The sequence below is a fragment of the Manduca sexta genome, chromosome 15 (genome assembly GCF_014839805.1).
Source record: "Manduca sexta isolate Smith_Timp_Sample1 chromosome 15, JHU_Msex_v1.0, whole genome shotgun sequence".
Classification (NCBI taxonomy): domain Eukaryota; kingdom Metazoa; phylum Arthropoda; class Insecta; order Lepidoptera; family Sphingidae; genus Manduca; species Manduca sexta.
Genome location: NC_051129.1, coordinates 10,586,978 through 10,599,055, shown reverse-complemented (window position 1 = coordinate 10,599,055; position 12,078 = coordinate 10,586,978). Strand labels below are relative to the sequence as shown.

The 12,078-nt window shown below is 33.0% G+C and overlaps 1 protein-coding gene across 1 annotated transcript; it reads left to right on the top strand.

Annotated features, from left to right (window-relative positions):
- Window positions 1–4,050: 4,050 nt before the first annotated feature.
- LOC115446730 (large subunit GTPase 1 homolog) lies at window positions 4,051–11,428 on the top strand. Its single transcript, XM_030173503.2, is given in 11 exon segments — window positions 4,051–4,284; window positions 4,747–4,970; window positions 5,516–5,540; window positions 5,542–5,738; window positions 6,159–6,279; window positions 6,709–7,263; window positions 7,533–7,685; window positions 8,169–8,310; window positions 9,021–9,220; window positions 9,524–9,618; window positions 10,799–11,428. Coding segments are annotated over 11 exon segments (1,932 nt in total). The 5' UTR covers window positions 4,051–4,188; the 3' UTR covers window positions 10,923–11,428.
- The last annotated feature ends 650 nt before the right edge of the window (window positions 11,429–12,078 follow it).

Genomic DNA, 12,078 nt, shown 5'->3' with positions numbered 1-12,078 from the left:
TTTTGCAATTAATTTCTCGGAAAAATGTTTTACCAAGGTGATCGACTTTAACCTTTCTGACCACACAGCACAAATTATTAATATCCCTGTAAGAAAAACTCATGTAATTAACAATTGGAATACAGAAGTACGCGATTATAGCTATGAAAACTTGGTCAAATTTAAATCCTGCTTAAGTTCTCTAACATTTTCTGACATTTATTTATCTGATGATGCAAACAAGGCATATAATTTATTTTACGAAATATTCCAGCTTTTTTACAACTTGTGCTTTCCAGTAATTAATGTTAAAAAAACGTCAAGAGGGAAACCACTTTGGTTGACATATGGCATAAGACGCTGTAGCAAAGCCAAAAGACTTCTTCTTTGGCAATATAGAGTAAACCCGAACCCATCAAATCTTATAAAACTAAAAGACTATTCATTGAGACTCAAGAAGATTATCAAATTAACACAAAAATCAAAAAATAACTACAAGATAATAAATTCAAAAACAAGTGTAGAGATACATGGAATATCATAAAAGAAAATAGATACTGTTTACCTCATGAATACATAATGGAAATCAACTGCAATAGTACGACAAAAACAGATCCTACGGATATAGCAAACGCATTTAATGATTACTTTATTAACCAAGTAGAATTACTTTCTAAACCCCTTCCATCCATATATTCCATGGGTGCGAACAATATGTTAAATCATTCTATGTTTCTAGCCCCAACTATTCCAAAGGATGTTTATAGAGTCATACAAAATTTAAAAAATAAGACAAGTGTAGGTTATGACGGCATCTCGACCAAAGTTATAAAATTCGCTTCTGAAGTTATATCAGGCCCAATAAGTCACATAATCAACTTAAGCATCTCCTCTGGAACTTACCCACAGAAATTGAAACCAACCATTATCAAACCTTTATTTAAAAACATGACCGAGCCGATATTTGTAATTACAGACCGATCGCTCTTATTCCTGTAATCTCCAAAATATTTGAAAACATTATTTATACATCTTTGTACTCTTTTCTATGCAAACATAATATTTTAGTTAACGAACAGAAAGGTTTCAGAAAAAATTGTTCCATTAATATGGCTATCTACGACTTCCTTAATTTAATACTGTCAGATATGAATGAAAAAATTCAAACTAGTGCTATCTTTATGGATATGACTAAAGCTTTTGATTTGGTTGATCATAACATTTTATTGCAGAAATTGTACATATATGGTATCAGAGGAAATGTATTATCGCTTATAAAGTCTCATCTCAGCAATAGGACGCAATGCACAGAAATAAAGCGAATTTCTAAAAGTAGTAAAAAAGAACTCAAATATATTTCAGAATCTCGTAATATCGCACATGGTGTTCCACAAGGCAGCGTACTAGGACCTCTTTTATTTTTGGTCTATATCAATGATTTTCCGAAACACCTGTCTTATCCTGCGGTTCTTTTCGCTGACGACAGTACTGTTATCATAAGACGCGAAAAAATTTAAAGTACGAAGATGACTTGAAAAATGCTTTGAACGAATCTGTGGAATGGCTTAACAAAAATAATTTAATGTTAAATATTTCTAAAACTAAAATCATGTCATTTAAACAAAGAATTATTTCCCTGGCATCAATTTGACATTTAATGATGAAATTATTGAAGAAGTCTCATGTACAAAATTTCTTGGCTTAACAATAGACAATAAATTAACCTGGAAAGACCATTCGTTAAACTTAATCAAGAAACTAAATAAATTTTCTTTTGCTCTTTACAAACTTAATAAAGTAGTCAACCAAGCCGCCGTAGTTACTGCCTATTATGGGTATGTTGACTCAATACTGCGCTATGGAGTTATTTTCTGGGCTAACTCGTGTGAAAAAGAATCCATCTTTAAAGCTCAAAAAAGGTGCGTTCGAAGCATATGTGGACTTAAATCAACCGAAACATGTACACCATACTTTAAATCGCTTAAAATATTAACTTTACCTTGTCTTTACATATATGAGACCGCACTGTTTATAAAGAAAAACAGCAACATGTTTAAAAAAGCATCAGAACAACGTCAAATAAGTCAAAGATCCAATTATCAATATAATTTTCCTTTAAGAGAGTCTAAAACTGCTCTGTTGCATAAAAGCGTCTTCTGCATGGCTCCAAAGATTTATAATAAATTACCATATAACATAAAAAATTAAATATAATACAATTCAAAAGACAATTGCATAATTTATTATTAAACAAGTGCTACTATACAATTGACGAATTCCTTGCTGACAACTTTAAGGCAAAATAATTAATACTAATTACATTTGAAATGAATAATATTATTGTAAAATTTCATTATTATAACACGGTGTAGTTGTAGCACTAATGTAGATATTATATAGTGTTACATAAAATTGTCCTATTTTGGGCATGTGTAATACCTTTGTCACTTTGTGTGTATGGAATAATTGTGTACACCCGTGGGGGTCGATTTTTGTAGATCTAAATTATAATGATACCAACTACTGTACCAAGAATCACACAATAAAGATTTGATTTGATTTGATTTGATTTAGACGACTATTATTACTACAAATAGGGGACCGGACAAATTTTCAGAAGGTGTTTTAAATTGATCATTGTGGATATAAATAGCCAAGAAAAATAGTATTTTCCACAAATAAAGCTTAAAAAGTACATAAAACCAAGCCTAAATGTTAAATAGCTATAATTCCCGCGCAAACGCTACATTATGTCATTTCGTCTCGTGTGACGTCATACGTGGATAAAGCAACTTGACAAGTCTTGTCATTTGAACAGTGATTCAATAATGCCAGATTAGGGTTATTTACCCTAGATTTAGGGTAAAACTGAATCTGCAGGGTAATTTTTTTAATGGTAATTTTTGGGGTAATTCTACGAGTTAAGGTATTAAAGCTATTGTTTCACGGTATTGTAATAAATATTGAGCTTAGAGAAAGATGTTTCCTACAAAAATTGTAGGCCATGAAATAATTATAATTTTTTATTCAATACAATTTTCGTGTACAGCTAGTTGTTCCTAATAAAATGAGATAATTAAATTAATAATTATTGAAGTGGAAGTGAAGAAAGAAGTGGCGTCTGCATAGATAAGGATATAGAAAATCAAGTACCGAATTATTTATGATTGGTTGGGTAAAATTTTAAATTCCAAATAATCCTGGGGTAAAGAGAAATTATGATCTGGCAACACTGCATAGACTCAGGCAATCTCAGGTTACTGTGTAACAACCAGAATTCTATATAAATAAATATTCTATTCCATATCATGTGGCAGCTAAAACATAAATAAATACATCTCATAACCATAACCTCCCTGGAAGTACAAATGATTTAATTAATTGAAATATTCATCGATTTATTTTAAACCGAAACACTATTTTTATTTACTTACATCAAAGTGATCCTCACAGAACTAAATCGGTGAGTCTGCAGACATTCCGTCGTAGGTTCGTCTTGCTAACTGCAACCACTTTATTCGTATATCTGCTTTTCGTGGTACATCAATAAATAATTTGTTTGGTAAAGATATCGAAGTATTATTACATTCAGGTACGACGCACCAACGATATTTTTTGCGGTCCATTATGATTAACGATTAAACAATCTGTAAACGTTAAGCTGGAAGATAGTAACAACGTCCCGTATAAATTAATATTAATTATTAGAGCAGTTCTGTGTCAAAAAACACCTTTAAAGCATAACACAACGCGGTATGACATCCAGATGACGTCTGTTTGTTTACATTTTACCCACGTGTGACGTCATGCGCCGTGATTGGTGTTTCATTTGCCGTAAAGAATAGACTAAAAATATTATAATTATTATATTTTATTTATTGATTTAAAAATACAAATCACAACTCTTTTACAAAAACAAATATGAGATAATATTTTTAATATTGCAAACTTTACTTTAAACTGAATTTCAGATTTTTTGGTAATACCTGTCCGGTCCCCTATTACTGCTACTTCGAGATGACGTCAGTGATTGGACTTTCATAGTGTATTACTAGTCTATACCATCCATCTGGCAATACTGCTTTTGAGGTGTCAGTTGTGACAGTTTGACAAATACCTGTAAAACGCACGTTTTATTTGAGGCATTTTACTTACAACTTATTTACTTCAATAGAAGTTAAAGTGTTATCTTTAAAAAAGTAGTACAAAATGGGAAAGAAAAACAAGGACTCTCTAGGGAGGTCGCTTATTAAGGATAGGTTCTCTAAAAATCGACACCGCCGTCATGTAGAAGATAACACCATGGTATACAATGTTTACTTTTTATTGTAGTAAAATATTTCAAGTTATTATGCAATGTCATCACATTTTATTTAATATTTAACACTTAATAATGTAAGATGGCATAACAATTATTTATTTAATATTTCCCATGTAAAATAAATTAAAAACACCTTATTATAATGGTCTAAATTTTGCCTTCTTTTAGAACTTTTATTCCTATATAAAAAGGATATGTGGGTAATATTTCATTATTTATTTATGAAGCGTCAATTGCAATCTAATACTAAAACTTCTAACCAGACTTGTATGATATAAAGATGTCACAAATTATCCAGATTATAATTTTTATGACCAATTTTATATCTACCACTTGTTAAAAAAATCCGAAAATAAATTGCCCATTCTAAGACCTAACATCTTATGATTTAATGTTGACGTACAATGCCAACATACCCTAATAATGACATCAACTAATATTTCTAGTTACATACAACAGAAGTCAATGATGGTTATGACTGGGGACGCCTAAACTTACAATCAGTGACTGCAGAATCTTCTCTCCAAGAGTTCCTGTCTACAGCTGAGTTAGCTCAAAAAGAGTTTACTGCAGAAAAAATGAATTTAAAATATGTCAAATCGGTGCCAATGGAGGTGCCCGTGGTTACATCTCAGCCTGATTTCGATGAGCCTTTAACTGTGCCAAGAAGGTATAAGAATACCAATATTGGAGTTTTTGTATGATCTTGTATTTTATTTAATTAATTGATTGTATATACAAAACGATAAACAATTGTAATCACAATTTTTAGACTGCAAACAAGAATAAACCAATCATCTGAGAATTAATCAGTAATCTTTAAGCATCTCAACAAAATTTTATTGTGATTAATTTCTTTTCATAATCAAGATAATATTTGAGACTTTTTTAGTGCTTTTTGTAAAATTATCCATAAAATTATCATTATAAAGTTAAAATAAGAGAAAGTACTGTTGACTGATGAGAGATGATAAACCTTCCAAAATCGACACATTACGCCTGCCTGTTGAAACCGTATATACACAGGCTGATCCTGGAACGCGACACACTCATTCGGACCATTATGGCGAGTTTAAACACTTTGTGTATGATGATCGCTATCTGGGCGCATATAAATCGACGGTCCCTACATATAGTATCGAAAATTGCATTTTGCAGATTTGATTCGAAATATTATCCTACCACCAGTTTCTGAAGTTTATATTCTATTTTCAGGCCACAATGGACCCCAGGTATATCAGACAGAGGAACAGTTAATTCGTGAAAGAGATGCGTTTTTGGATTGGCGTCGGAATCTAAATGAATTACAGGCTAAACTAGGGGCAGCACTCACACCATATGAAAGGAATTTGGAACTATGGAAACAGTTGTGGAGGACTTTAGAAAAGTCTGATGTTGTTCTGATACTTCTTGATGCAAGAAATCCACTATTGTTTAGGTAATGTTTATGATTTTGAATAAAATTAAGACTATTCACACTAAACAAGTAGTTTTTTGGTGACTTCACAATATTGCTTGTATTAAGGTTATAGCTTAAGGTCCATTTTTCATACATTTTGTTTCACCTTTAATCTGGGTAACTAAACAAGTATTGGCAAGTAAAGAATTTAAATTCACGTCTAGTTAGTGATTAGTTCTCGCAGTTGAAAGAAAAACGTAAAAATAATTAATATGCATGGATATTTCGGCCTTTAAAATTTAATACGACGAAATTTTAAAGAAAATGGACCTTAAGCTATAACCTTAATATTTTTTTATAGTTTGTATTACATATTTGATTTAGTTATTTTGGAATAAATCATGTATAAACATGTGGTAAATATTTTATTTAAAGATTCATAATATGCTTTCTTCACAGGTGTGCAGATTTGGAACAGTATGCTTCAGAACAAAAATGCAAGTCAATATTACTGTTGAACAAAGCTGACCTCACAAGTGAACATGAAAGGAAAAGTTGGGCTGAATATTTTACAAAAGAGGTACATATTTTTAATCATATTTACTAAAAAAAAAACACTTGAACACTACTGCATATGAACAGTGTATAATTTTTAATAGTGTTGCATAGTATTGTCCAATTCTGGGTGATTTTGCACCATGTCGGACCAGGAATGGAAAACATTGTGCACATAAATATGAGAAAACACTGACATATTTTTTATAGAGTTTTGAACATCAATGGCTTTTATTTTTTAACTGACAAAAAAAACAGAGAAGGTTCTTAATTCAATACATATATAACATTTTATTATGTTCAACCATGCATAACTTTTTACAGAGTCAACCAATTTTGATAATTATTTTTTTAATGGATAAGGGTATACTCCGAAAGTTGAATAAAAATTCTAACCATAAGGGTAGAAGAATATGCGATGATTGCATATTCACACACTAATTTCACCTTTCAGAATGTTCCTATTATGTTTTTCTCTGCGGCAAAGACAATAAACGAACGTAAAATATCTGAAGCTAGTGGAGATACTCCTGACACAAAAGATGATGAGGAAGAAGATTCTGTACCTTCTGATGCAGAGAGTGATGAAAATATAGATCTAGAATCTGACGAAAATGCATTAAAGAGTACTGAAGAAGATATTGAATTATTTAAAAGGCAATTGAGTGAAATTGACAAAGCAGTGTCAAATACAGCAGACAGACTAGACAGAATCCAAGATGCTTTAGATAAAGTTGTCGAAAACTTACGACTTGGGAGACCTATTGACTTCTTTGAAAGTCAAACTTTAGAAATTGAACCCAGTGTTAAAGAGGTAGTTAATGTTTCAGAAGATACTGAGAAAGTGCAAAATTCCCATGAAATTTATGATCGCAATAAGTTATTAGAAGTATTAAAGAGTATCAAAGTTCCAAAATTGAAAAATCCACCAAGACTGAGTGTTGGTATGATTGGGTATCCTAATGTTGGTAAATCTAGTACTGTGAATGTACTGATGCAAACTAAAAAGGTATGTACTAATGAGTTTTTTTCTTTTTGAAATACTTTACTTTCCACACTGTATAAAAGTCTTTTGTTAGTATGCAACTGCTGAGATGTGCTCCTGACATTATAGTCTATGGGCAGGAGGATTGCTTGCTTGTTTGTCTGCAAAAATCGGCGAAAAAATATTATAATGCCCTTAATGTGTTCTTTTCTGGATTTTAATCAATAATAAATTTCTATTTTTTTCTTAATTTATTTATTTTATTTAATACGTTAATGACAATTTATCTTCAGGTGAGCGTAAGTTCGATGCCTGGGCACACTCGACATATTCAGTCGCTCATTTTAGACGACGATATAGAGTTGTTGGACTGCCCTGGGTTGGTGTTGCCAGCGTATGCGGTGGCGCCTGATTTATTATTGACAGCAGTGTTGCCAATCGACCAGGTATGGAATAGTAATAAAAACAATATTTTTCAAACAGAATATGTTATACAGTGGAACCCACAATTTTATTTCACAAAATATTCTTTCTTCTTTCGGTATTTAACAGCAAAAGTTGACCGAAGTTGTATACTTTAACATTAATTTAGTACCAGTTCTTGCTTATTATGCGAGTATCTATAACTGCGCCCAAGCATGATCAAAATCTTATTCCTAGTCTAGTCATTTCTGCGCCTCTCCAGGGTCTACGCTTTGTTCCTGGGCACCGCTGGCACGGGCCTTACGGCACTGAATAAATGCACGGTTTTGAAGCGCGCTCCCGATATTAAATGTTTGATTTGTGTGGGTTGTGTGATAGACAATCCCTTGGAAATTTCCCTCAACTACGATAGAATACTTATCATGTTAGCGTGATCCCATTATACGTGTGAACATGAGGAACACTAAAAAACATGCCTGTAAATATAATAACTGTATTTATTTTAGATGCGAGCCCACGACGCTGCGATGGCGCGTCTGTGCCAACTGGTCGGCAAACACGTGTTCGAAGAGAAATACGGTCTTCTACTCCCGCAGGATAATGCTGCGAAGGAATTAGATTACAAGCAGATACTCACCGCTCATGCCTGTAAGTTGTGGACTACATTGTGTATTACTGAGAAAAATATTTGTCTGGGATTTATATAAATAATTAATATTTTGTTTTTCACATTCTCAAATTATAATTTGGGGTGCAAATGAAGTGACAAAACATTGGTTAAAATACTGAATTATAAAGAATTATATGTGAGGGCGGCGGCAAAAAGCGGCGATAGCCTAGTTGGGAGTGAAACGGACTGCCAAGACGAATGTCCGCAGGTTCAAACCCCAAGGGCACACACGTCTGACTTTTCTAAAAAAAAATCATGTGTGTATTCTTTGTGAATTTATCGTTCGCTATAACGGTGAAGGAAAACATCATGAGGAAACCTGCACATCTGAGAAGTTCTCTATAGGAATTTCGAAGGTGTGTGAAGTCTACCAACCCACACTAGACCAGCGTGGTGGACTAAGGCCTAATCCCTCTCAGTGGTAGAGGAGGCCCGTGCTCAGCAGTGGGACAGTATATAATACAGGGCTGATATTATTATTATATGAGAGGGAGTAAGGTTATCAAATCTCTTTACTGATTCTTGTATTAACTGCATTGGTATTTATATGTTAATTATGTTATGTCTGTATGCTATCTAGAAAACACTAACGTATTATGTTAAATAACGTCTACACAAACAAATAAAATACACGTCACAAAAACAGAAAATACCCCCAGATTGTTTTCTAAATCCGCCCCTGTTGCAGTCAACAGAGGGTTCATGACGGCGGCGGGGCAGCCCGACCAGTCGCGCTCGGCGAGACTCCTGCTCAAGGACGCGGCGAGCGGCCGCCTGCGCTGGGGACAGCTGCCGCCCGGCTGCAGCCCCCCGCCCCTCGACCTGCTGCTGGAAGACAAGAGGAACGAGAAGCGGAAGCCTACGCCCAGGGAGGCTAGGATGGTTGAGGTGTGCGATTTTAGGTGTTTTTGTTTAAAAAAACAAAATTTCTTTATCTTTAGTATTCCACCGCTACACAAGGAATCCCTAAAGAAGTTAAAATCATAGTAAAGTAATTACACTGTTTTTCAACAGTACTCTAGTTGGTGCTCTGGATAACTTGCTTCCTCGAATCGAGCCATTACTGTTAGTTTTAAATATAAAAATATGTTTTTACCATACAGTTTGGTACCAGTATCCTATCAGCACGTAGAAATTTATGATGTCTATTGAGAATATGTATACAAAAAAAAAAATGATTTTATTACACAGGGTTGGTTGAACAAAGCATCTGAAATCGACAGCGCGTTCTTCGCGATGCAAAAGAGTACGGCGCATGTTAAAGGAACGCAACTTATTAGCAGCGGGTATGTTTTATATTTATCTTCATTTAGTACCTTATTCTCAAATATGGATTTAGTTTCAGTTCAACAGTTGTTTGTAACAAATTCTTGTCAACTTTCGGTAATCAGTATTATCCATATACATAATTCTTTTAGAAACCGGCATAAAAATAACAATAGTAAAAATATGAACATTTCATATCGTCTTCATGACATTGTGACTTGACAACAACGGAATCCGCCTGACTTTTTCAACCTCCAAAAATGCAATACAAAAATAAACACTGTCCGTCTGAAATGAAAGATATAGTTATTATCAATTAGAGCCAAAGGGAAACCTAAATAAACAGCGCGAAGACGGAATGCCCACACTGGATGGCGGCCAAATGTTAATTCATAAAGTTCCAGCGTCGCTTTACGAGCGGACCGCGTTAACGATCGTCAAAATCGCTCCGGTTTAAATAAGGACATGTCGAAATGTCCTCGTGAAAGCTTGAGCGTGACTCGCGCGTGCCGGAACGAACTGCCTGCTTCCTAGTTTATGATTTGTTAGGTGTACTCTTGTAATAAACTAGCTTTGCTCGCGGCTTCGCCCGCGTGAAGGTGTTTTCCGGGGAAAAAAAAATCCGACTTGATATGTATAATTATATTATGAACAAATTACACAAAATCATTGTAAATTGTAGCATATGTGTTATTCTGATGTATAAACCATACAACTGTAAAGTTTCATCCAAATCCGTTCAGTAGATTTTTCGTGAAAGAGGAACAAACATACATACATCCATCCATCCTCATAAACTTTCGTATATATAATATCAGTATGATTATTAAATACTGATCCCATAATCTAAACTATTTTTATAGTTTTCAAATGTCTTTACACATGTGTTTATATTGTAAGTTCCTATTTTGTAAAATACTAATAAAAGATTTTGTCGGTAGAAAAAGTTTTAATGTTTCTCCGTACGGTCTACACTCTACTTATGAAATACTGAAGTTGAAAAAGCAATTGAGTGTCGAGCCATTATTTTTCAATATCTGCGAAAATAAATTTACTCGAGAACATGATACTACCAATATTTTTTATATGGTTATTTTTTTTCTATTAATGTGAATACAAACCTGTTTACATAATTACAAATTCAAATGTTTGTAATTATAATCCATATTTTTATATGTGAATTATTCATATTTTTTACAGTATGACAGCAGCTCAGCCAGCAGAAAAACCTTTAGGTAAACCTTGGAAATTGGAGAAAAAACATGCAAACAAAAACAAAAGAGAAAAACTCAGGAGAGTGTACGCGCATCTCGACGAACATTGATAATACCGTCCTATTCTAAATGTTCAATGCGAATGAGACAGCTATATAATAAGCAATAAGAGTAAAAAGGATGGCTGTGTGATGCATTATACTGTCTGTTAATTAATTAATATTATCGACCAGACACGGCTCTAGTTTTAATTTAACGAATAAAGAGACACTAAAGATGTTGATTTATATAAGATTCGCATCAGTTATGGAATATTTCTTCTTGGCACGAACAACAATTTTGTATGAAATTGAAGTGAGCTCTAATATATGTATTTTAAAAATATATATTTTAATAGGGGGTCATTAACCCCAAACGACCTCCTGGATTCGTGTCTGGTTAAAAATTGTTCATTATTTTGGATATTTCTTCTGTCCAAGTGTTTCAAAATGTTGTGAACTGTATTCCCCAAATTTGTAAACTAGAGACTATTTTTATATTATTTAATTAACATTTGTATAATTTATATATCTTCAAAGCGAGCGAGAACTATACAGAATAAACATCTATCACTGTATAAGGTTTTTTATTGTCGTATGTTAAAGCCCAGGTCGTTATTTTGATAGTAGTGGGGTAATTTAGACCGTTAAAAAGATTAATAGGAACATTAATCTGATCACCTTTGCCCAGACTCAACAAATTAGGTTTAACAATAAATTTTATGTTAAGTGAATATGGTTACAATCGGGAAACATACCATCCGTGATTATTGTTAATAGTAATATTGATGGCGATGGTAAATCAAGATAATTTTTATTTACATAATTATTGTGTACTAAATTAAAATATTGCCGACTACATATCTCCACAGTATATTATCAATACATATATATATATATATATACCGCTGGGTAACTATTACAAGGTCCTATGTTAATTACTTTGTTGCAAAAATGAGGGTAAACATTTTCATGTTGGTAAAAATAAGAAAAGACAATAATTTTGGTACCGCCTTTATTTAGCTTTTCGCTTAAAAACAAAGAATCATATGATTATATTATTCAATTTGTGCATCAAATATAACATAGAACCTTGTTATAGTGAGCCAGCGATACATTCACATTGTTTACGACAAACAATTCACTATTGGCCATAATATTGGTATTAAGTACATAATACTGTACGTCTGGTATCTTTCTCTGCTAATCTTAACAAATTTATACAATA